At 43.5% G+C, this 27,620-nt stretch overlaps 1 protein-coding gene across 1 annotated transcript in view; it reads right to left on the reverse strand.

Moving 5' to 3' along the window:
• The window catches only part of LOC139917252 (pyruvate carboxylase, mitochondrial-like), a 281,612-nt gene that overhangs the window by 146,713 nt on the left and 107,279 nt on the right, over window positions 1-27,620 (reverse strand). The window contains exon 12 of the mRNA XM_078291757.1: window positions 4,600-4,782. Coding sequence (XP_078147883.1) covers window positions 4,600-4,782 — 183 coding nt within the window. The remainder of the gene's footprint in view (window positions 1-4,599; window positions 4,783-27,620) is intronic.

Below are 27,620 nucleotides of genomic sequence, written 5' to 3' on the forward strand. Positions count from 1 at the left end.
ACGCACGCACACGAGCGTGCACACGTTCTCTACGACACACACACACACACACTAAAAACGTCTCACAGTTTGTTGAAGTCCCAACCAAACTAGACGGAATATCAAGTCTGTGTTTGCCCCGGAGAAGAAGGTTTGGATATACAGCTATTTCTCCTTTTTCTTTTTTTTGAACTTTCTTTCCCCTCCATCCATCTCACGCTGCGTCTCTTTCACCATCTCTTTCTGTCTGGCAACTTCTATCTGGCTGTCTCTTTATCTCAACATCTCTCTGTCTCCGACACACACACACACACACACACAGTTCAGAAATCAACAAGAATGTGGACAGAAACCGTTTGATGAGTGGGGCTTTTGCAGCGAGGGAGTGTGTGTGTGTGTGCATTAGTCACGGTTCACACGACACACCAGGAGTCGACGTGTGTGTGATGTGCGATCGCATAGGACAGACGCTCTCATGCATGCGTTCATATGATGCATTTGAATACTGCATGGACCAACTTAATTCAATATACTATCTACTCTGACTTCCCGCAAACACACACAAATACTATTATTGACTTAGATTTGTTCACTCTTTAACCCTTTTTCTAACCTTGACCATCTATGTGCATACACACGCATACACCAAGCACCCATGGGTGAAAGTCCCTATGGGCAGTGCCACCTCACTTGTCGTTTTACGTTACAGTCTCTCCATCTCTGTTGCCCTTTTGCATTCCCCCCCCCCTATCCATCTTTCTTTACCCTGGTGCCTCATGTCCTGTCGCTTCCCTGTCCATCACACTCTCCCTCTCTCTTCCTGCTGCTGGACTCGTGACATTTTACTGCTTAACACACATTGCTCACATTTGATGCACACACACACACACAAACACACACACACACACACACACACAAGTCTCCACACATACACGCTCACGGATGCACGCAATCGCGCACACAGAAGCGGGAGATAAGCGCAGCTTTCTGAAATGCCAAACATAATTCCACACAACAGAGGAGAACAGCATGTTGTCAAGTGCCAACCTGGTAACTCAAATTTTGTCATTTCCATTTTTGCTTTTACTTGTTTTCAAAAAGGTGATATTGTGTTTTACATGCGGAGTATCTTCCATGACTGTAGGAGCCACAGAACTGGAAGAATCATTTCAAAAACACATGGTTGCCAATCTCAGGAGGAGGCTAGTTGTTGTGAACAGAGAGAAGGTGACTTTTGTTTTTGGAGTTACGAGGATGTCGGCCCTCAACGTCATATCTCAGAGAGCAGACCGGAGCTCTAATAGGACTCGCTCCGGCTTCTTCTTTCTTCCTGGTGACATTCTAACGCGGCGCTAACAACGCTCACCAAGGCCACCGGTCCCAAACACACAAACCAGGAGCGACTGAATCCTAATTCTTGCTCTGATCAACACTCCTAAATGGCCACCTTTGCCACATAAACACACATTCCCAGAGGTCCAGAGATGTAAAAAGGATAAGTTGATATTGAGGGTCATAATCGAACTATTATCGCAACAGAAATAACTTTCCTCAGTGAAAGAATGGCATTTTTAGGCCTAAGAGTTACAAAATACCATTTCATTTATCGTTCAATGACAAATCCGGTTTGGAGAACAGCACAAAATAGTGCACATCATACCCAGCAGTGGAAAACATACAACACATTCAGTAGTTAACATTTTATCTCTTTCTTTCACAAAAGCCTGACAATTGAGTATTTTCCTTCCATTTTTTTTTTTTTTTTTTAACCCAGACTGAACGTTAAGATGGTCGTCTGTGTGGCAAGTAATTTCCGTGCGCCTCAGGCTCATGTAACCCATTCTAAACCCAGTGGCAGACTTATAATTCATGGATGTCAAAAAAACAATCAGCCAGTTTTGCTCGGGCTCCTACAAGCCTCGGTTTTTGTAAATAAAAAGTTTTCCTCTGACAAATTAAAATTTCCTTGACGGTTGCTATCTACCACCGATGGTCAGAGTGCACAAGAGAGAGAAATTAAATTCAACTCCGTATATAACAGTTATTCAGTGTGCTTTACGCTGATGTACTGTACTCTGCTTGTGTCAGTGAGGTGCAAAGCTTTTGTATTACGTCAATGGTGCAGAATAGAAAGTAGTCCAGTTCTAGCCTGAGTGAGAAAGCACAAAAGCTCCTCACACTAGCTTGTTTGCGGCAGAAGCTCTCTTGTTCTGCAAATTGAAGTCAGCGGCCACTGTACAATAGCTACAATAGGTTGACTTCCCGGTGTAGTCGGTTTACCTAAACCACTGCGGCGAGGCCTTGTACGAAGGACCGCATCCGCATGGTCCATCAAATCTATGCCGACATCAAACGCTCTCACTCCACAACCAGGGAAAATTAATCTATTAAATCTGTACTGACAGTTTCTGAAGTGCACTTAGTATTCAATGAAAAATTAGAGTTGAGAAGACCATTTTGACTTGCAATTTCACCCCATCATGACTCAATCACAACAGTGAGAAATTATGAGCCGATAGATTTTCCAGTTCCACACGCTACGGCACTCGGCTTTATTCTCATGCGGCTCTGTGTCATTTACATCACAGTCAGGTAGGAAGGCAAACTCAAGCGTTCAAACAACAGAGGCAAACTCAAGCGTTCATTGGATAAGAAAATTAAAATGTACACCACAATTATCCTGAGATACAATCAAGATATGAACAAAGCAAAGTGTGTGTGAGTGAAGAAATCCATTACTGGTCCATGGTTACTAAGTAAAACTTCTTCCAAATTAATGGTGTTTACATCAACCACAGTAACATTCATTTACATTCTACTGGTTGCACAATAGGAGCTGAAGTACTTTACGCAAATCGCTTTGCAAAAACAGGCACTGAGGCTCCATTTTGAAGCGGTTCGCTAAAAGATCTACAGATAAAACCTTTTTAAAATGGGACGAATGACATTTCTGCTGTGAAATAGCCATTATTTAGACTGACTGGAATGCTCCTTTCACTTAGTAGCTAGTGACGTCAAATTCACAGTCTGAAAAAAACATGTTGGTGTCTACTACTCTTGCCTCACCTTGGAACGAAATGCTTCATTTTCTACAGTAATGAATCTTTTCTGTGGATCGCTCATGGTTTGCCCTTAAGTCTACAGCGAAAGAGTCTAAGTCCTTGGATGCCCAATGCACCTTTCAGGTTTCCAGTTGCAGCCAGATTAATGGCCCAAGGTATCTTTCACCTCTACACGCTGAAAAAAGGCAGGTGCTGTGCAACACCCTGCATGTGGTACTTCAGACTCAAATCTAATTCAGAGAGCCATTTGTTCATTTTTTACTTTTTTATTGCACTGTGAAAATCAAATGCCTTAAGCTCTGATCACGCTGATCTGTGCCTCCATCTAGTCTAGCTCAGCACACTTAACAGGCTTCATAAAACCTCAGCTATCCATTTAAGTACAATTTGAATTTGGAGTAGACACGACCATCACTCCTTTTCCACAGAGTATTTCTGACACTATAACTACTTCTGCTTGACATGAAGAAATTGTGAATTTTTCCAATGCCAACAGTCTAGCAGGTTTCCCAATGTGTGTAACTTCAATACGGAAAGCACACAACAGCAAAGAATCCAAGGCTGATCTTTGCACAGTGCAGACACGGTGCTACTTTAATTTGCATGCGCACAACTACGGCATGTATGGAGAGTGTAAGCACTTGAGAGCGGTCTGAAATCGAGCAAAGATCTAGGGAATAGTGTCAGACCTTACGCACAAGTCATTTTTGAAAGGCTGTACATTCTATCTTATTGCTGATGTGCATCCTGACGCAGAGTGAGAGAGAGACAAGAGACAAAGAGTAATACACTCAACCAGATAGGGCACAGAGGTATGGCATGCCTACATGAACAGGCATGTATGGGTGTGTGTGTGTTTGCCCGATGCCACAACTGACCCCGAGAGCTGCAGTCATCTCATCTCACAAGATGTAAAATGTATTACTGGAACATCTTATTATCTTATTCCAATCCACAGTAAATCATTCAGTCACCTTGCCCTCTTTTCTGCAAGTAACAAAGAAAAAAAGTCACCTGTGATAATTAAACACCTCTCACTACATTTTAATTTCCCTTTCTGAAGTAGCACGCAAACACACACATTGTAGAACATAGGACATTGACATCTGGAGTCTATTCATCTGGCTGAAATATTGAACATCCTGTTCCATCCATTGGACAATAGATGGCTTTTGCACAATACATGTAGATCTTTACAAAATTATTATTAAAATAATTCATAGATGCACTGAATATGCAAACAAATGCTCTCTCCCACTCACACACATAGTCCTAACAGCATGACATCTTTATCCATGCCAGGCTGCTCATCATACATACATACCAGTTACAAAATAATAGCCACATTGGTGCATTCAACAATATGAACAAAAGCGTGCACACACACACACACACACACACACAGACACACACACACACACACACACAGCCTTAACTGCATCATCACCATTAACTGGAGCCATGCACACCATCGGCTGTATATATCATCACTGTCAGCTCAGTCGTTCCACCAAAGCACCGCACCCTTCGGACAGACATTAAGGCCGAACGAGCCTACCTTGACCCCTCGCACTCTGAACTCGGCCAGCGCTCGGCTCATCTTGGAGCCGGCCGTCGGCAGGTCCTTCCCGCTGGCGATGACTTTGACCAGCAGGGAGTCGTAGTGGGGGGAGATGACGGCGCCCTGGAAGGCCGAGGCGCTGTCCAGACGGATGCCCATACCCTCGCCGCTCCGGAACACCTGGGAAGAGCAGAGCACAGAGGAGACGGAGGGTGAGGGACTTCTACTTGATGCAACAGCAAAGGTTGGTGAGTATCAGATTACCTTCAACAGGCTTTTACAGTAATCTGAGAAGCAAAAAAAAATTGTAATCCATGGTAATCCATTCATACTAATGACGCAGAAATGAGATTAAAGACAATTTGGGAAAACCAAAATAAGTTTTCTACTTTCTACTTTCTAATTACTTTTTGCTTTATGTACAAAAAGTAAAAAATTATCAGATTGCGTTTAGTAATTCAAGTGTATATACTAGTGTAGTATTCAAGTGGATTATGCTACAAATTACAATAACAAATAAACAAACAAACAGTTCCACAATTTGTCTTTTTCATATTTACAGGGTATTTTCCTTTTATTTTCTATAGGATTTTAGACTTTTCAGAAGTTGTATGCTCCAGTAGTTCAAACTGGTAGGAGCAATTGCAACCCATTGCCCAAACTAACTGGAGTGCCTAAGATCAATTGTCAGCACAGGCATCCATTGCTTCAAAGGCAGAATGAGAAAGTGGAGAAGTGACAGACCCAAAAGTGAAATACAAAGAGAGGGATGGATCAAAACAGACAAACAAAAAGACTTGGCTCTTATTTCTGTACTTAGCCCTTCGTTATTTGTATAGCTATTTGCTTTGGTAATGACAGTTAAATATTTCAGCGACAGAGTGCAGGTTGTTTTGTCCCCCACTTAGTTCTCACTTGCACTTGGATGTTGCATTCATTAGCGGCTGTGGCTTGTAATGTTGCCGACACAGTAATTTAAGCTCGTTTGGCTCTTTCCACGTATTGTAAGACAGCGTGGATAAAAGCGTCTCGTCTGCTAAGTGCCTAGAATGTAAGTGTAAATGACCCGCAACTGGAAGGCGAGAGGAGAGAGACACATGATGAGAAGAGCAAAGTAAGGAGATGAGAGAGGAGACCAAAAGCCTGAGATGAGTGAGAAAAGGAGAGGGTCGACTGTTCCAAACCACTTGGCAAGAGAGGAGAGAGGGAGGAGAGGAGATGTGAAGAGGAGAGCGAGGACTAGCCTACACTACGGCATATGGAGCCCCTCGAGGGCTAGAAGAGAGGGATGAGTGGAAATTATAATTACAACAATGTTGTGCCACAGCGATGATATGCGGGTAATATTTCCAGGCAGTGTAAATGGGCAGAGCTGCCAACGTTTATGACCAGGAGTATTTTTTCATTATACTTTTGTTCTTTTACGACTCACTATTTTATCTACATTGATTTTGTCCCCATTCTTCAAGGCAATATTGTTCATCTCCATTGGCCCAAAATGATCAAAATGCTCATGTATCATTGCCTCTATAGTGCATGTTAGCAAAAATGTAGTGCAATGGTACTATCTGATGACAAATGACTTTGTAAATGGCTTAGGGTGTAGCGGCCCAAATGAATGAACATGAACCACTCAGAACCAGGTTGCTGTAAAACTGCATTATGCTCTGAGTGCTAGCTGTGTTACACAAGATAAACATGCAGTTGGACGAGGACAAACTGCACACACACACACACACCACACAGAACTGCAGAGGAGCACAAAGACGTCAAAATGTATGCCGTTACAAGTTACACATCTATACATCTTTAAAAAAGAAATCAAGCTGAATATTAAATGACGGCTATGCGGGGACATTCATGTTTTTTTCAATTTGAATTCCATTTTTCAAAGCGTAGTTTTAACATTCTTGGAAACAGCCCTAACTAAGAAGGATTTCTGGTGTTTCAAACGAAATCCGAGGCCGAGTTAAAAGAAAACTCCCTGTATGGAGCTGTAAATTTATGAGATGATGAAGCGGGGGAAATTGTCATGAGTATTGCTGCCCACGCGCGCCGCCTCTACACCTGTGCAGTACGCCGTTTCATGGCTCAAAGCCCCCAGTTTCCAGGTTGTGATTTTCATAAAGCCTGGCACTCCCCTTTGATTTCGCGGCTTCAGGCTGGTCATCAGCACTTCAAGTGTCATTGGCTCTTAACTAGGTCTGCCCTTTTTAGTACCGGTCCACGGCGATGCGTTCTGGTGCGCATGCTGATACTCTGGTGTGATGGGAATATTTTGGTTCCATTATCATACATTACCGCTACAAGAGTCTCGCAACTTTGCAAGCGGCTCTGCATGGAAGAAGAAAAGTTTTACATTTGAAGAGCTCGATTGCAACAGGAGATAACCGCCATTTGAAAAACACAAAGACGCCTTCTCTTACAAAACGATTGCTGGCGTGAAAGTAAAGCAGATTAAGGTTTTACGATTTAGTTATGCCTTAAGACCTCTGCTTACAAATAGAGGATATAATCATTTTCTTATCTTTCTTTGACTGATAAATTTCAGGTAGGGATAATTTTCAAAATGGATATGTAGCGTTTTTTGAATGAAACCCTGATCTCTGCAGGAAGGCCTTTACACTATTTTCAGAATACTAAAATATTGACCCCACAATTATGGTAAAATGTTAACCCCTAACAAGTCAAATTCAGGTTACAGAAATGGACAAGAGCAATTAAATGTTTCGGAAACACTGCTGATCTCTGACAGCAGGCAGAACTAAAGTATCAAGTCGGACTGAGAGAGCAGATATCAGCCCTAAAAATAGGGGCTGCTGTGTGAACGAGGGCTCTAAATGTAGCTAACATCATGAAAGAGTGACAATTGCAATTACATGGTAAAAAAAAAAAGCACAGTTTAAAGAGCTGCATATGCGTCACTTGAGCTTGGTTTCTCTCATCACGGATTACTCATTATCACTTCATTCCCTCCAAAACAGCACTTCTAGATTTCCCTTTTCAGGTTGTTGCCAACAAAGATGGTTTGTAAGCTGGAATGTAGTTAAAAAAAAACAACAAAAAAAAAACAAACGGTGCTTTTGATGAACCCTGCGTGGCCCTGCTGCGGCTTATCAGTTGATGCCAGAACGGGGTTTTGGGGTACTGTTTCTCCACGGTAGTCTTGAGACTGTTGCCAGCCCTCTGTTGTGGAAGACAAATTCCCTGCAGAAAATCTAAACTCTGTTTACTTCTCCTTTCTATTCTTTTATTCTCTTCTAAATGTGAGTGGGCTACATTTTCGAGTTCTGTCAGCCCCTTAACGGCGCAGGGCCACACACATACACAAGGCCAGTGCAGCAGTTAGCGACGACTGCTGTTGAATCAACAACATCAGTTAAAGTGACTGACTGCTTGGCCGAGAGCTGCCTGGTGTTTCTTTTCTCTTTGTTGTTCAGTCCTAAACTGCTGTATCCCTGGGGGGGGGTTTTAAACCACGCTAAAACACAGAGCATTGTTCACATTGAAATTAATGCTGCTCTTAGCCTTTATTTATCCAGGACAAGTCGACTAAGCATGCATGCTATTTCCAGCGACACCCTGCTGCATAATCACACTGTTTAGGCATTTGGCTAACACTTTTATAGAACAAAATACGATGATAAGAGGGGAAGGTAAAGACTCGGCGTCCTGGACAGTCTTTCTCAACACTAGGTCACCGTGGCAACCAGTTACACACTCTCATAGCTGGGAGCTGTCCAGTACAACCACAGCCTTCTTCTATGTGGCTAATGCTGCAGCAATTGAGTGAACTGGATCCATTTGCAGGGTGTGACATGCATCCAGATGAGCACGACAGCAACAACGTTTGCACACGTAAACACACACGTGCACAGAATACATATTGAGCCCTAAAATATGGGCCAATATTGTTTTAAATTGAATTCCTCACGGTAAACAACCTTGCCCTGCTTGTGTCAGGACACTAATCAAACATGCGGTAAGACAGATGTTTGCCGATACACTTGACCGCACAAACACACATATATATATAGGATATGTAGTCAGATTGGAATGTGTTGAGGAAAAATCAAAACTAGTACATTGGAGCCTCAAGTTATCAGAAATGGAGGTTGTTGTGGAGAATAAAAACACTGGAAATGTTATTCCAGCGGGGGAGACGCTTGAAAATGTGGACACAATTTGAAGTGCTCAGCAGAGTCTAATGCTTATGGCTAAAAAGAATCTAGTTCCATGTATCAACAAAGAAATTCCAACAATTAACCCCAATAAACAGAAAATATTGTGGCCCGCTTCTTACTCATTAGGGCAGGTCAGCTGAAGTAAAGATGAATGGGGCTTTGCTGTGTGTGCGTTTGTCTCGGCAACTGCGTGTCTACATTAGCATTTCCATATTTTCATTTGTCTGCTATGTGCTAATGAGGGAGGATGCCCTTTTTCCGGTGTCTGTGTGCGTGCGCTAGCCTTAGTGTGTGTGTGTGAATATTAAGTATATTCATTTTGGCTGCCGGGTATATAGATATGAGATGAATGCTGCCACAATATCACACTACAGAGCGAAGATAGTGCCTTTTTGCTCACGCGCTCAACACAGACGTAACCGCGACCGGTCCTCTTAAAGGCCTCGCAGCTGGAGAGATGGAGAGAGAGAGAGAGAGAGAGAAAGAGAGAGAGAGCAACAGCCAGACGCAGAGAAAACCAGACAGAAATGAATGAAAAGACAAGGGCCACGTTAATAATTGAAGTCAAGGTGTCAGCTTCTTTCAGCTCAGGGCGCTGTCTAACAAGAAAATCCCCCCTTTCTTCTCTCACTCTCTCTCCATGTCACCGTCTTTCTTTGTCTCCCCTCCCTTTCTCTCGCGCTCTCCGGACGGTCACAGGAGCTAATAATTTAAGTGCAAAAGCAGTGAAATGGTCTCCCTGACACATACATGCACTGATTCGGTTCCCGATTATCCCTCTGTCTGTCCCACACACACACACACACACACACACACACACACACACACAGATCCAAGACGCTCCGCAGAATCCAGTATCATTCCCACCGTGCTCCTGTGGAATCTCATTGATCAGTAGATATACACACAAACACTCTTTAATGCATAATTCCAGTCCAGCACTAGCTTGCTTATTAAAATGATAATAATACCCATAATGCAACAGTGGTGCTTTTCACTGAGGCTGTATGAAGCCAACTTGGTATTCTGACAAATCTCTCTCCCTCCCTCTCACCTTCTATCCTTCTTTTCTTACCCTTCATACAGTACATATATATATATTAATATTCCTCCTCTGCCACTTTCTGTTTACCTCCCACCCTCCCCTCGGCCTCAGTCTCTCGCTCCTATGTGCTTCTGCCTCTCGTTTTTCTGTCACCATCTCTCTTTTCACCCCCCCACCCCCACCCCACCTTCCTTCCAATTCACCCTATGCTTGAAGTATATCCTTCAGAAACTTTCTCTCACACTCCCCTCCCCTCTCTGTCTGGCATGGTTCAGTGGTGTATTTCACTGACACTGTATGAAAGCAGGCTGGTCTGCTGTGGGCCCGTTACAAATCCTCTCTGCCCGGCCCGTTGTTGCCGTCTGATGAAAATCTCAAATCTCTAAAAACACTTCTCAGGAATTCAGAGAAACAATCCGATTTCCCCCGCTGACGCCCGTGCATTTTTGAGAATGGCAAAATGGCATCTGGATGGGTTTCAGGGGCCCTGGAGTCCTAAAACGTACCGAGTACATGGCGGAATGTGAGACATTTAAATTTGAGCTAAAAACATAAAAATCAGGAACAGTGGAGTTACGCGATTTCACTTGACTGGAGCGCCTTCTTTAAAAGTTAAAGAAGGCAAGGGAATATTAGGAAAATGCACAGAAGCAAATTGTCGGTGTCCTCCAGAAACCTTGCATGTCTAGAAGGCCAATTTTTTAGGAATAGAGAGAAACTGTTTTGAACTTTTAGAATGCACTACCACTGGCTTGGCTACATAGATTTATCTACAATTGGGAGATAAGAGCTGTAAATTGGTGTAAACAACACAAGTGTGGTTGGTTTAGTTACATTATGAGGTCAAGGGTAAGGTTTTGCCATAAATTGAACACAGTATATTATGGAAACATGTTGATGGCAGATTGTGGCTTCCTGGGTGTCCTATGTTAGTTTGTCTTTCAAGCTAGAATGTTCCATAATCATTTCTGTGGAGAGGATACCATTTTCTAGTGTTTTTTAACATTTTGGAACAATGCACTCAAGTTCATGCTGCGTTTAGGCTGCTTCTTGCCGACTCATTTAGGCTGTAGTAGAGAATTTAATTGAAGACAAAATGAAGATGAGGTAGAAGAACAGTCTGTTCAACTTCAATTACGGGCCTTTAGCGACCTCCAACAATTCCACCAACTTCAGTTTGCTATCCCAGCACTAAGGCTTTTGACTGAATGAGATCCTTGCTACTTTCTAAACCCATTGAGGAAGTGTTCCCCTGTAATGGCTCAAATCCTCAGGCTCCTTAAGTGGACATAAGACTAGATTTCACAGTCAGCTTGCTTCTGTAATAACACTGAAACCGCTCCAAGAGGCTTTCCACCCTCCCTACCATTAAGTCTATTTCTCTTTCTATCTACTTCCTTCCCTCTATTCACATCTTACAGCAGACTCCTCTGCCTGGTCTCTTTTCTCTCCACCTGTCCCTCTCCAACCTATTAACCTCCTCCCTCACTCACGCACGCACGACCCTCGTTCCTCCCCGTCCAGAGTTTCGTTCTCTCTTTTCTTTTTGTCAGGTTTTGTTTATGTACGGAGTTGAAAGAGACAGCACACACACACACACACACACAGTTAATGTATGGAATGGAAACAGAAAGACAACACACACAGCTGCTGCCGTTATATGTATGTAGCAGAGAGACAGAAAGTGACAGCAATATCTGAGCTCCAACTGATAGCGCACCAATTAGTGTGAGAGAGGAGCAGACGGAGTCAGAGGCACAGAGAGGCGAGGAGAAGAAGAGGGAGAAAGAGACAGAGAAACAGACAGAGATGGGGAGAGGAGAGAATACAAGTGCCATGTTAATAATTGAAGCCGAGTTGTGTGAGAGAATCGAGGGAGGGAGAGAGGTTGCGAGGGAGAACAGAGGTGAGGGAAGAAAAGTGAGGCAGGGAGGACAGAAGCGAAGGAGGAATGAAGGAAGCAGAGAGTGTGTTAGCCGGTAATTGCCCGTTTTTTGGCTAGTAAAAAAGACAAAACCACTGAAAATGATGATAAAAAAACTAAAATAAATAAATAAAAAACAACAAGCTTATAATTAGGAATGAGCTATGACCAGACTGGTGCAGGTTACCTTATTGGGGCCCTTGTGACAAGTAATAGGCCTATACAGTATACATTATAAGTGCCCACTGAAACTCAGAAGAGTAGATAAAAAACGAAACAGAAAAAGAAATGAAAATGGAGAGCCTTTGGTTTTATGGTGGTTTGGCAGGCTAATGCACAGTGGAGGGCATCTCTCTCTCTGCCGAGGCCAATCATTACCTCCCCTAAACTGATACTAGGCCTGTACTTTAGCTCCATTTTCAACCCCGAGCAGCTTTACATTTTTGGGGAAAAACAAATTGGAGGGTAGAAAGGTGGCATAGCAAGTAGGGAATAGCCAAGAATAGCAGAATACCCAAAAGCAAACATTTGCCCTGCTGAAATTTCCTTGAGACACTGAATCCCTAGCAGCTCCAGGTCTGCTGCTCTGTAGCTGAGCCTGACCTTTGACCTTCCTGTAGACAACAAGGAAAAATAGTTCAACTGCCCACTGGTTGTAGCTCTTAAGCTTTACTTGCACGGCGCTTGGGAATTGGTCTGCACCATGAAAAATTTATGCTTTTGTGTTTTTGTTCATGTCTGCGTGTCTCCATTTGAACAAGGCAGCCTGCTGTGCAAGACTTGTCTACTTCATACTTAGGGAAGGTGTATTTTTAAAACTTCATCCAGATTACATTGTTACAGAAGCCAAACATCATCATTTCACCCACACAGGCACTGGTAATAGATCTCGGGAGTTTTCCTACTAGGGAAATGTTTGGAGGCTGGCAAAGGCTTTTCTGCAAGCGCCAAAGTGGGAGGAACTGAGAGACGAAAAAAAAAAAAAAACACTACTTCATCATTTGCCTATTGGCACAATGCAGCCATCCCACCAGCGGAGAGACAGCGCACGTCAATGAGAACAAACAGCCGCAGATGTGTGTGCAGGTCCTGGAGAAGTCTGAAAATGTCTTGAATTTGATTATTTCAATTAAAGGGCTAAAATGTACTTCGATGCTGGGTGTCCTGGTGGCTCAGTTAGCTTCAACTGTGGCCTGGAGCCTTGACTGCATGTTATTCTCTCTCTCTTCACTGTAACATAGCATCGCAAAAATGCCAAAAATAATCTTAAAAAAAGTCCTTCAATACTGCTAAAAACAGGCTTTGAGTCTTAAATTCAGTTGTAGAGGTGTTAATGTTGTGGATTTCTCTTTTTTTTCCCTCATTTTCAGGGTGAAATTGATCTTATATGTCATTCTAGCTGGCATCAAAAAGGCCTTAATAAGTCCTATATTTAACTTCATGAAACTTCCTCATGACAGGAGGCCCATTGTCAGGCCGTCAGTCATTCAGGCAAAAAACACATAAGAGACAGGGCAAAAAGAAAAAAAGAACAAGGACACATTGGTCCCTTTCCTATTAAAAATAGTCAAAAATCCATGGGCCAGGGAAAAAACATTAAGCTATCTTTGTTAGAACATGTGAAGAAGAGGAGACCAAAGTATGAAGTACAGAAGGAGTAGATAAAAAAAAAAAATGGAGCCTGCCAAAGAGAATGAGTTGATGACTTCTCTCTCTCTCCCTCTCTCCCTCTCTCCCTCTCTCTCTCTCTCTCTCTCTCTCTCTCTCTCTCTCTCTCTCTCTCTCTCTCTCTCTCTCTCTCTCTCTCTCTCTTGTCTCAATTTTCCTGAATGGCATGTAAATATACATGGCTGCTCACCTTTGATACCGTAATATATTTCAGCGAAATTGAATGTGGAATGCAGGAAACCCTTCAAGGAACTGTGCAGATACACAAACGCACACACATAATACACAAGTGCACAGGCACACAAACGCACAGAAAGCTTGGGCTCCAGGTGCTATATTGTGGATTTTATACTGTTGAATGACAGTGAATATTCTATAGCTATTCAGACTTCCAGATGGTATATAGGAAACCACATGCCAGCGTGACAGAAACTTGAATAAGGACTTTTTTTTTTTTCTTTTTTTTTTTTCTTTATAAAACCACAGGTATCTCTGTCAAGGATTCACGTGGCAGTGAAGCCCATGCATATAAGAGCCCAGTGGAATATTCTCAACTGCAAAAAGTCAACTTCTCAGAAACTGAGATGAACTGGTTGGATGTCAACAGATTCTGTACATTTAGCCATGCGTTATCAATGGGTTGGCTGGGTCACAGACACATGAAACATGGTCAACGCATGGAAGACGTTAGTCTTCAAATTCAGTAAAAGAGGAGATATGAAGTTTCTCCAAGACTGAGGATTCAGTACATACTCTATGCAGAAACGCATGTAATTTATGCATACACACAAACATCAACAGACCTTGGCCGTATGCAACACAGACAACTCGCTATACATCTTTCCCCTTAGCAACCAAGCGCTTCCCATTTTATCGGCTGTCTCTTCCTATTGGATTATCTGAGACGCCTAAAAGTCACCCGAATGATGCTATTGGACATTGGCAAGGGGAGACTGTCATTGATTGGCTTAAATATTGAACAGCAATCTCATCGACTGGTGAACAGATAGCTGTTGTGGATCATTACCAGGATCTCTTCACATGCGCCTTCACACACACACACACATACACACACACATCGAGTTCCCTCTTGTTTTAGATCATTACTGAACATTCCCCAGCGAATTGATGGCTGTGCTGGAGGGTTCGATGACCAATATTTTCAGCCTTTCTGACCAATGACCAATACGGTGACCTGGCCTGGGGTAATTGTCTCACTTTAATTGAAAATAATCCACCCCTTCCCACACACACACCCTCTTCCCATGTCACCCCCGCCCCTCACAAACCAAACAGCAGCCCTAGAGAATAGTTCACAAATATTTCCAGTCATCTTGGACAATTCCTTCAAGATCTGTGAACAGAAACTAGTATTTTCCGAAGCTAGAGACAAGAGAACTAAGACTAATCTGATTCCATTAGCAGTTTTCTGGAGACTTTTCACTTCACTAATGTATGAGAGGAAGACTTGGTGAACTCAGAATGTTTGGTTGAGCTTTTATACCCAAAAGAGCTTTATTTTGTAGCAGTAGTACAATCATTTGTACACCAAAAAATGAAAGTCAGCCTCGCCCTTAATCAGACAGAACCAGAATGTCTCTTGGCAACGCCACAGATCTTAGTAAGAACACTCTTGTTTCAAGCTTTGATGGAGACTTGTTCATGTTCACAAAAATGTACAATCACAACTTTTGCACATTATGCTACAAGATCATTTAAAAATGAAAACTTAAAAGTATTCTGTTCCTCCAAAGTAGAATTTTTGGAAATTCATGTGACAGTTCAAGTAAGAGAAAAATCTAGCATGCAAAAGCATACATAGCCTAGGCCCATTTTCTTTTTTATTTGTTGCTAAATGGTATCAATGACTTTATTCAGCATTCATATTTTGTTAATAACACTATAAATTTAGGTTTTTATTTATGGCTTTTTAACAATATTTTCCATCTAAAATGATTTTTGTTCAGCTTTTTAACCATGGAAGTTGATATCAGGTTGCATCTATACATCTCATTGAGATTTTAGAGTGTAGGACAAATTAATTCAGCTTAATTGTTCCCTTTTTCTCATTATACACGTACTGTGCAGTACCCCTACTGGACCTACAATGATATGGTACAGTATCAGCATCCATTGGGTTTGCACTGGAAAACTAAGAAGTTGTGTACAGTGTTTTATGTGTCACTATTGCAGATGGCCCTGCCAGCACCTTTTGAAATTGATCCAGTGCCAAATATGTTTGGGTGCTTTAGCAGCATGCTTCTGGTGTCCCTGCACCAGCACAATGTACTACATTTTCTAATGGAAAAATGATATTGTGCCAGTAAGAGTACATGAGTACAATTGTCTAGTGGTTTGGGAAATCACTCTGCCACGCTTGCATGTGATTCGCTTTTCATCTAGAAGTCAAACCCTTTCAGAAAATGTGGATAAATCCAAAACTCGGACGGTCAAATACATTTCCAAACTGCATCTTTAAGTACAATGCCTGCATAATGGACTTGGCTCCTGTGCTCCAGTTTTCATCATGCAGCGGGTTGTTCTGACCCTTTTTATTATCTGCGGCTGTACCGGACGTGTGCTTGTCTAAACTTCGTCTTGGCTGGCAGTCTACAACCACCGCCGGAGTTCCTGAATCCAGAATACAACCGCTCCGTCTCCCTCCTTCCCTTTCAATTTTCCTCCCATCCGTTCAATTTCACCTTCATTTCCTCTCCCTATACAGGCTCTATTTTTCTCATTTTTTTCCATCTCACAAAAACCATTACCTACCTCACTCTGCTCCGCGCTCTCCCTCTTCCTCCCTCTCTCTCTCGGCCCGAGTGTCCCCAGGGTATCCCTCGCTTTATTTATCCCTTCATTCTTACCTCATTTCAACTCCTCTATTTCCATCAGGTGGCCCTCCTTCCTTCCCTCTTGCTCTCTCTCTCTGTTTCCACCTGTCTCAGTACGCCCCTTCCTCTCCCACCTTCGTCTTCCTCCCTCTGTTTTAACCTCAGACCACCAGCAGTGCTAATCAAGTCAGAGGCCCACAATGTGTGTGTGTGTGTGTGTGTGTGTGTGTGTGCATGCGCGCGCGCGCGAGTGAGTGAATGTTTGTGTATGTGTATGAGTGTACTTAATAACCAACCACATTCATGGCCAAGTACTAACTACTTCGACACTCACAGGGCACGAAGCACACTCACACACACTCATTACAGCACACACACACACACACACACACACACAAGACGTCCTTTCAGAGTCTCTCATTGCCTTTCATCAAAAGGCTCATTTTTTGATACCCGACTAAATTGGCTTCTCCTTTCAATCCTCTCAGTGTGTGTGTGGAGAGTGTGTGTGTGTGTGTGTGTGTGTGCACACGTCAGACAGCTCCAGACGGAGGTATAATGACCCTAATGAGCGATAGAGGATCTCTGCTGCTCTCCGTTTTTTCCTCCTTTTGATTTTCTCCCCTTTCTCGCTCTCTGAATTTTCTATCAATTATCGCCCATTCTGCCTCGCCTCTACCTCCTCCTCGAAACACTCTCTAATTTTCCTCTCCGCTCATATTCTCCTCGCCTCCCCTCTCCTCTCATTTCCACTTTCTTCCCCCCTCCATCTCCTTTCATTTCCTCTCCACTCCTGTCCTTTTCTCACGTCTCCTCTTCAATTCCTCCCCTCTCGTCGCTTATCTTTTCACCTGTCCTCTCCTTCGCTCCTTCCTCCCCCCCCTCCCTCCCCTCACCTCTCATCTCCTTTCTTTTCCCATTTTCTGCCCTCCTCCCATCTCATCTCGTCTCCCAGCACATTCCCTTCGCTAATTTCCTCTCCACACATCTCTTCCACTCTGCTCTCCTCCCCTCTCTCCGTCATAAAAAAAAAAAGAGAAAAAAAAAAAAAAGCACACAACCCAGCTGTACGCACCCAGCTGAAAGAAAGGTTAGCCTAAAATATTCAGGTTATGTCTAACACATCTGCAAACACTAATCGGAGACACAAGCAAACACACTGAGCAACAACACACACATTCAGGCAGAAATACATGGGCACACACACACACTCATATCTCATGCAGTATTAAACAGCAGTGCCATTAAAGTCAGTGGCAACCAGATGTCCGTGACGGCACTACAAGCTGTTTAGGGCTTTGGAGGTGGGATGGATGGACACACACACACACACACCTGACACACAAGCTGTCCAGATACGGATGGACCTGCACACATGCGTCGCATACAGGCTGTTTCGAGACGGGACACTACAGATGTACAAGCTGTCTAGATATGGATGGACAGGTACACACAAACCGCTGCTGTTGGCTGAAAATCTTGTTTCTCCAAAATGTAAACTTTTCATGAACTAAGAAAAACAGCCTTGTTTTGTAGCTTGACGGCCATACTATCCAAGTCCTTTGAAAGGGATTCATCAGGGCAAAGGTTGTAGAATTTTCTTATCCTCTAGAGGACAAAGTAATCCTTAAATTGAAGTTAAAAAATGAAAGTCACCAAAATTGGGGTTACGAGGTTTTTACCCAACAGCGACGAAATGTTACTGACAGCTCTCTGGACAATGTGAGCAGATACACACACACACACACACACGCACACCAGACTTCTGAGCCTTGCTAACACGAGCAGGGTCCAGACGACCACTAGTGATGTAATTACAGTTTAAATAGCGTAGAGCCGTGAGAGATCAGACCGGAACACGACTACGTCCCATCTAGGAAAGGCCTCAATCAAACTTTCATCACCTCTGGGAAAGTCTGGAATTTTAGGTCTTAATGTTCAAGTAGGGGAAGCTTGTGGAGTGTCCTCACACAGAAACGTTTGAAAAGTTGTGTGATGTTCGCACAGGACCTCCGTTAGGCGTTGACACCAACTGTCACGTGTTCACAACAGCTGCATCACACACACATTCACATGCCATGACAACTCCGTCGTGTGCTACAACATTTATGAGTTTACGACACTGTTATGTGCTTACAACTCTGTCACATGCTACAGCTCTATCGTGCTAAACCAACTCCACACCAAAGTCGTGGAGTCCCCATCAACTTTGTCACGAGCTTACAACACCCTTACATTTTTATAACTCAAGTCATGTGCTACAACTCCTGTCACCCGCTACAGCTGCTGTGTTTACTACCGCTCTGTCACATGTTGAGCAGCTTTCTCCAGAATTTGAGTGACATTTTTTTTTTCCCCCCTCCTGGATGGGCTGTGAAAACATTTTTCCCTTTGTTACACAGGCAAGGTTATTTGGATTTTTCCTCTGGTTTGACTTTACTTTGCAGTGTGAATAATATTCAAGATGTTGAAGGAATGCATTTCAAGAATTTTTTTTTTTTCCTCCATCTGCACTTGGCATTTCTTTCCCTACGGCGGACACCATGGCCACTGCTCCGCCTCGTCTAGACTCCTCTCTCCCTCCTGGCCCCCAAACGTTGGAACCATCTTTTCAACTTGCGTCAGTAGTGCCAAGTGACTCCCTATCTTCCTCACTTTGAAGACTGAAAGCATTTCTTCAGGCTATACCTATCCCTCACCTCACCCTGAAAGTGCCTCCTCCACTTTGATTAAACTCTCATTTCCCCAACTTCTTTAAAAAAAATAAAAAAAAATCTATTCTTTTCTAGTTCTTGGAATTGCCTGTTGCTTGCAAGTTTTCATTACTCTGCCACTTACTTTAAGTCGCTCTGGATAAGAGCGTCAGCTAAATGCCTTCTCAAAAGCATTAACACACAATGTAAAGTAAAAATGTCACCATGAGATGCAAAGGAGTTCCCTTTTGAAGTTAAATAGGGCTGCGATGATCCTGGGATAATGACGACAGCCCACACTTGTACAACATCCAAGCCTTATGATCAGTATTCATGCGTGAAATGTTGAGGGTGTTTATATACACAGAGAGCGCCACATAAGGGCTGATTAGATCATCGCTGAGGGTCTCATTTGCAATAATCTCTTCATATACATCTTCATTTCTGTAAATAGCACCTGTATACATGAATAAACGGCATATTTAAAATATTACCAAGAAAACAAGAGTATACACAGACCAGTACAACCAGCAGAAAATGGGAAAAGGCATAAACATGCCTCAGTATCCACTAGGTCTCAGGTTTCACATTCGGGAGATTCTCAATTGGGATATGAACTTGTCTAGGTTATTGTAAATGGGATATGTTCACATGCAGCAACTCAAAACAGAATACTTAAGTGTCCTAGATATTAACGGCATATTGATATACATCTTAGCACATGCAATATGCTGCACTGCAGGGCCAAAGCTGTTAAGTTAACAGTTTTTAGGCCCCTATCCTGAAATTATTTGTCAATATAAATTGTAGCTATATTCACACTGTTGTGAATAATAAGCTTTTTACAACTTCAATAATAATAACTCAAAATGTAGGCTACACCTCAATCTTTACATATCATGTAAACAAATCTCTTGCAAACTCAAAATTATCCAAACACACATTTAGCTGTTGCATACGGTCAGACCTGGCATCAAAAGCTCCACCAACACCAAAATGAAAACACATCCTCGACCCAGTGAATCAGAAACACCACCAACAGTGCGTGGCGTTACTGCTAATGAGGACAGGGGCTTTAAGGACTCCGTAGTGTGTGATTTGCAGCTGAAGTACTTGTCACTGCAGTCTTATAGCGTATTTGCATTGTGTATTTATAGTTTTAAAATACTTTCGGCGAAAAAACACATATTGCTTGATAAATGGAGCTGACAGTGTGGATATGTTTTACTTAATCAAAACCAGTGACAGCTGGAGATAGAGGCAGCTCATCAGTTTGTCTGTGATTACAGCGAGCTTGACTGGGAATACATCCTGAACTCAAGCAGTTTAAAATGATGTACCGCCCACACACGGGCCAGCAGAAACCTCAGGATTCCAAAACTTTTCGGGAAAATTGATTTTCTCATCAACTACCATGTTAGTTTTCACATTGTAAAATTCAATATTTCTGCTTTGGCTTGACCCGGGGGTCATGACACATTTTCAGATATGGGGGACAGTGTCCGCTATCAACAATGCAATCAAAAAAACGAGCCAAGTTGGAGATTGGAGGCTTCTGCAGGGCACTGATGCACTCTGGCACGCATACAAACACAAACACAAACACACACGCACACACACACAGAGCGCATTAATGATTTAATCATGATCTGTGACGGGACAAATGGGGTAAGCTCACCCTCCAGCTTGCTTTCTCTCTCTCTGTCCCTGTCTCTGTCTCTCTCTCACACACACACACACACGCTCAGTGTCAATACACGCACATGAACACTCACACTCAGAGCTGGGGTGACATTTGGTCAGTGAAACTTGCACCTGCCAGTTTTGGCCTGTGGGACTACACTCGTGTCGTGGCTCGCCCAGGCAGGCAGAAGTAATACCAATGCGATACAGTGAGGGAGGGAGGGAGAGAGAGGGAAGGAAGGAGGGAGAGAGAGGGAGGGTGGCCTGCAGTGATGGCGAAAGAGAGGGGGAAGTAAGAAATAATGAGAGACAGAGAAAGAGAGGTAGAGAATGACAGAGAGAGGGCGAAACGGAGGCGAAGACTAAAAAAATTATAGTTAAAGAGAGAGGACAGAGAGGGGGCCACAGATGGGAGGGAGAAAATGAAATAAGGAAAAAATGAAAATGCAAATCTGTGTGTGTGTGTGTGTGTGTGTGTGGTTTTTGCACAGGGTAGGTGCCCACATACCTCCGCTGTGTGTATGTATGTACGCGCACGTGGGAAAAACAACTCGATAGTGTCTGCTCGCCGCCGGTAGTCACAGCAACCAGACAATCCAAAATGGCAGACTGCCAATCATCTTTCTCTCTCCCCCTCGCCTTAAATCTGTGTCTCTTTTCCTTCTCCCCTCCTCTCACTCTGTCATCGCTCTCTCCCTGCCTCCACCTCCCTCACTCTCTCTATATGTGAAACATAGCATCCGTCTCTTGCTAAGTAGGTCAGTACACCTCCACTGCTCCTTCCCTCCTTGTCTCTCTTCCCTCCCTTCGTTGCACCATCTTCATTATCACTCCACGCCTCTGCCAGCCTCCCTCCTTTCTCTCCTGCGCTCGTTTCTTCCCATTTTCGGCCAATTTGCCATTCTACTTACTTCTTTTGAATATGCCCTTTTTCTGCGGGCCTGTCTTGGTTTCTTCTTTGGCACCGTCATGTTTTCCATCCGCTCCCCATCTTTTTTTTCCTCATTCTCTCTCAACCCAAATACCCACTTCCCAAATGCAGCCCTCTCCTTCCATCCTCGAGCCTGAACCTGCATCTGTAACTTTATCGCTTTTTTTTTTTTCCCTCCCTCTTCTGTCTGCCTGTCTCCCCTCTCACCTTGTCTCTTGCTCTCCCCTCCCTCCCCACGTGTACAGAGTTCAATTGTTTTATTGTCAGGCCAAGCTGAACTGACAAAGACTGGCGGGTCTCAAAGGCATTGAAAAATGCATGACAGACCGAGAGAGAGAAACAGAGCAAAGTTGAGGGAGGGAGGAAAAGAGAGGTGTAAGGGGAATTGACAAAGAAGACAGAGGCGGAGTGCGAGGTAGTCGAGTCGGAGAGAGAGAAGTGAGAGCTGAAGGAAGGTTAAAGAGAGTAAAATGGAGGTAGAGATGGAGAAAGAAGTAAAGGACGGTATAAAGTGAGAGTTACGGAAAATGCAAGCAGAGGTAGAGGGAGGAATGCAAATTATAACTAAGGGGAGAGAGAAAAAGGGGAGGGGGTAAGAACTGAGGGCAAGGCAAGCAAAAGTCAAGTGAGAGGAAGTTGGGATGGGGAGGGAAAGACAGACAATTAAAGAGGAAGAAAGAGAAATTAGCTGTAAGGAAGGGGGATAGTTTCCCTTTGATTGTGTGTGTGTGTGTGTGTGTGTGACATCTTTCTAGTTAGCACACAGTTCTGTGCACATTCCCCTGATTTTAGGGGAAGTGTGTGTACAACCAGGCATTTTCTGCGCTTGCCATCCCCTTCATTAAATTGGTGCACCCACTGGGAGAAAGCAACGAGGAGCTCGGTATATGGCAAAGCAGAGAAACAGCAAAGTTAAGATGCAAGACCCCTGCTCCTACCCTGCCTCCACCAAGAATTATCAGGGGCTTTAAGCCAAAATGTCAGCTTCCAGATCTATTTTTAAAAAGATTACTTTTAAAACTGCACTTCTGCTCCACTAGATAGTATGCAACGGAGACTGGATTGAGTGAGAGGCAGACAAGGACGGTAGACAACAAAATGAGATGAGCCCATGGGTGCATCTAAACACTTGGGTAACTCTTGGAGCAGATAGGAAGAAATGAAACAACGATTGAGGGATGCAAGTTAAGGAAGGATGGAAAGAACGAGGGAAAAAAAATAAATTGACAAAAAAAAAAGAGAAAGTCAGAAAGGAAGAAAAACTGTTCCGGCGTTCATCTTGTTTAAGGACAGCTTCCTTCCTTCAATTCATTTGAAGAGTTAAGCAGGGAGCAGGTTGTGAACAAGTAACATTTACTGTGAGGTACAGAACCAGAGTACAAGTCCGCCTGCAGTGCTGCTGTATTAATGGAGAAGCACTCATCCGCAGATCCAATTTATATCCAGATAGGGTGCTGAAATTCTCAACACTGGACAAAATGGCCAAAGTACCAGGGAGTGGGTGAGTCACGTACAGCGAGGGTTATTTTTTTCTAAGACAAATGTAACAATGTAAGTCCTGCACTGAGACCCAGGCCTGGTTAAAGCATATATTCCTGTCACCACAACCACAAGTTTAAAATCACCAACATCAATTGGTGAATCATCAGCATATATAGACAGACGTTATTCTACCGGTTATGTGGTTCCCCGCTGAAAACTGAGAATTCAAATATTTGCATAGAGTATTCAATTAAAATTCTAGATCTGCTATGCCCTTACATGAAATTCAACGGTGTTTTCTTCCCTTAAGGGAGTGCTGAATTGAGGTGAAGTCTTGCTTGGGTAAGCACAGTTTTTTTTTCGTATTTTGTGAAGTATTCGTCTTCCTTGGTCTCTTTCCCTCTCTCCTTCACCATCCGTCTCAACTTTTAAACTGCTCTCTCACTGCCATTTTTCCCCTATGTTGCTCCCGACTCCTCAGGTAGTACTTTTATCCCTCCTAATCCCCCTCTCATCTCCCTCCTTCCCTCGCTCCGTCTCTCTCTTATCCGCCGCCTTTCGTTCAATTCTAACCGTCTCCTCGCCATTTGCCTTGACTTCACCTCCAACTTACCCTTTCGCCGTCTCCGTCACTCCCCAACATCCCTTTCAGCTCCATCTCTCTCCCTCTCCCTCTTTCATACCTGCCTGAGTGAAGATCTCTCCCTCAACCCTCTCTCCCTGCATATACTGCTCTTAGTGTAAATCACTTTTCCCCCGCTTCTTTTTCTCCCTCTCCCCTCAAAATCTCTCCATCCTTTCTCCTCCCCTTGGCAGCGTATACAGCTCCTACTGTAAATCACCTCCTTTTCTTCTCCCCTTCTAAAAAAAAATAAAAATCAGGTCTTTTCCCCCCACCTTTCTCTCTGCCTTCCCCCTTTCCAAAATCATTTTTTTCACCCTCCGCCGGCCCATCTCAAACCCTATTCCATCTCTGTCCCCTTTAAAAAGATGCCAAAGCAGCATATCCACTTGAGATTGGATGAGACTACATACACACACACACAGACACATATAAGCATGCATACACACACCTCAAAATTAATTTTCTATCTGTCTAATTTTGCTTATAGCCCCTCTGTCTCCCTCTCTCTCACAAACACACCACAAAGAGTGGTGAATTAACAGGCTACGTTTTTATCAGTGAAACTAATGAATTGGGCTTTGATGGATAATACGGAACTGTGTGATGGATAAGTGTGTGCTTGTGTGTGTATAGGCCTGAATATTTGTGCGTGTCTGCAGGAATGTATAATTATGTCTGTGCATGCATGAGTATGTGTGTGTGTGTGTGTGTGTGTGTATGTGAGAGCGAGTGAGCGTGAGTGTCTGTGTGGGCATGTCCATGTGCATGAGTGTGTGCATGCGTGTCATTATTTCCTAACGAGGACAAGAGGACTTTGATCGCTATGCTGAAGCCTTGATCTACCAGTGCAGTCATGTATCATGCATCACACACATCTCTCTCTCTCTGCCTCCCTACCTCGCTCTCTCCCCATCTTCACGTCTCTCACTCTTATCGAACAAGCGGAGACGTACACAAGGGCATGCGTGCACGTCCGCAAGAACACACACCAAGATCACTTACACCCGCGCTCATTGATCCATTTCCCTGTCTCCCCATTTCATTCTCTCTCCCTCTCTCTCGTCTCTCTCCCTCCTTCCGTCTCTCCTGCTCTGATTCACACAATCTGTATCTGTATATTGCATGAGAGTTGTCATGCCACACAGGTTGCTCACCATGCGTGCGCAAACAAACACAAACAGCGTTGCAGTCCTGTCACTCATCCTGCAGCAGCCCGCTTTACATGTAGTATACCAAGATAAAAGCTCTTCAGTCAGCTGTTCATTTCATCAAAGACATTGTTTTTGCCTTGCCAAGACTTTGGCATCCACATTTGTGTCTCTTCTTACTCTATTTAAAAGTACATACATGAAGGGTTTCAAACAAAAATGAGATATCCACTTATATTCTGACCACATAATGGCTGGTATGAAAGTAAAAGCCACTATTGAATGCTGAAGTTGGTCATTACCTAGAGCCCTTTATTTACAAAATGGTAACATTTTAGAGGATCTATATCCAGTAATGACAAAGTCAAAATATATTACCGAAATGAATGTACAGCCTCTGGGAATTAAACCCTTCATGTGTTGAAAAGGTGCTGAAAATATTTCCCAAATATGTAACAAATGTTTCAAGGCCCAAGGAACCTATCCGAGCCACTGAGAAAGTGCTGTATAATGTGAGAGGAAATTGACCCGTTTCACTTGGGGAAAAGTACTCTTGGTGAAGATGCAGGATTTCTGCACCGATGATGTGTCATGTTGGCTGGCAGTAAAACTGGGTGAAAAAGAAGTTTTATGGGGCCCAGTCTGTCTTCCTGCCCCCAGGTAGACTCAGTCAGGTAGTGATATTTCTACTGAGCGCTTCAACATCAAAGATAAACCAGATGCCCTTTTTTCTGGATGCACAGAGGATCATTCCCTTCTCTGCCTGAAGTCCAGGGACACAATGACCAGATAAGACAAATAATGTTTTGTTCCCACATACACATTTGATATTTCACATATACAGAGAATTGGCACCGACAAATAGCCATAAAACTTGAAAAATCAAAACTTTGTATTATTTGAGTATGATTGTTCCATTCTATATCTAAGAGCGAGTTCCCAACAAGCTCCAGAGTGCTAGCAAACTACATTAGATTATAGTAATTCAGGATGCCATTAGAAGTAGAGTAGAATCTAGATCAGAGATGGGGGTGTTTGTTGATTTGTGCATTTTTACAAATTTGACTTACTTTCTAACAAACTATTTGGCCTCCAATTCCCCCAAACACAACAGTGTCCTCATTATCGCTCCCTCCATCCTCCCATCCCTTGCTCTCCCTCTTGTAACCAGTGAAGTGTTGTGTGCCATATGCCGGGCTCTGACACCATTACCTCTTCCTAAATTCTTCTCGACTGCTTTCATTTCCTCCCTCCCTCCGTCTGATTCATCCCTCTCTTCCTCCATCCTCCTTCCTTCTCTCTGCCAACCAATGAGATGGTCGTTTCCATTAATAAACTAAAATCCTGTTTGGCTTCCAATCACTTCCAACACTATTGTCCTCGTTACTCTTATTACTCCCAACCCCCAAACACACACACACACACACACCTCTCTCCCTCTGTATTCTGCCAATGACTCTAGTGGTTCTTGTTGCCATGTGTGTTGCTCTGAACTTCTGTCAAACAGTAGGTTTTTTTTAGCTTCCAGTCCCTGCCAGTACTTTCTACTTAAAAAAGCAGGTTCTTTGTCAGCTGAGCACCCAAACAAAGTAAATGGAGTCTCTCTCACCCTGGGGCCCAGGCTCATTAAAACATAATAGTCATGTTATGTGGGGACCCAAACGAAATAAATCTAGCCTCTGACACCCTGGGAGCCAGGCTCTTTTAAAATATGCTAGAACGTTTATGCGGGCACCCAAACTGAGTAAATGTAGTCTCTCACCCTGGGGGGGGGCAGGCTCATTAAAACATACTAGTACTTTTGTCATGTGGGGACCCAAACTGAGTACATCTTGTGTCTGACCCCCTGGGGACTGGGCTCGTTACAAAAATACTAGCCCCTCTTATCATATGGGGACACAATTGAATAAATGTAGACCATGGGGCCCAGGCGGGAGAGACTGACACCTCCCCTAAAAATCTGGTTTACATGTGACGTGGTTATTGCGCATATTCAAACCAAAATGACAAAAAAAAAAACCACGTTACTGTGATTAGATTACAATCACATTTTTCATGTGTATGTCAACATGGTCATTCTAATACTCTTGTCATATGGGAACCAAAACTGAGTAAATGTATTCCATCACCCCTGGGGGCCAGGCTCAATAACACTAACTCTTATCATATGCTGGGACCCAAACTGAGTATAAATGTAGTCTGACACCCTGGGGCTCAGGGTCTTTAAAACACACTAGTACTACTATTATGCGGGACACTAGCAGAAACCCCTTTCAAATCCCTGCCCACTGTTCCCTTCTCTAGATCCCGAGCCCTCCCTCCATTTCCCTCTGCAAACAGGGGGAAAATGGTCGGTTCCTGACACGCGCATTACTCTGACATGACAAACCTTCGCTTTGGCTTCCAGTCCCTCCAAAAAAGCTCCATATCGCCCTCATTAGCTTGCTCTCCATCTCCCTCTTCCCCCTCCCTCCCTCCCTCCCTCTCTCTCTCTCTCTCTCTCTCTCTCTGCCAACAGCTGAAGTTGGTGTTAAGGCTCTGCCACGCGTTTGTTCTGACATTATTAGCACTGCCATCTCCCTCATGCCATCTCCCTCGCTCCCTCCTCCCATCCCTGCCCACCATCCCTCTATCCGTCAGGCAAATCCTTCTCTCTACCTCCCTCTCTCTCTCTCTCTCTCCCCACCATCCCTCTCCAAGTGTCTCCCTCTCCCTGTTGCTTTTTAACTTTCCGGTTAAGCTATGAAGACAAAAAACATCCCTGTATTTATGTCTGCCTGACAATAAGATAATAGAATATA

Source organism: Centroberyx gerrardi, chromosome 23 (genome assembly GCF_048128805.1).
Source record: "Centroberyx gerrardi isolate f3 chromosome 23, fCenGer3.hap1.cur.20231027, whole genome shotgun sequence".
Lineage (NCBI taxonomy): Eukaryota > Metazoa > Chordata > Actinopteri > Beryciformes > Berycidae > Centroberyx > Centroberyx gerrardi.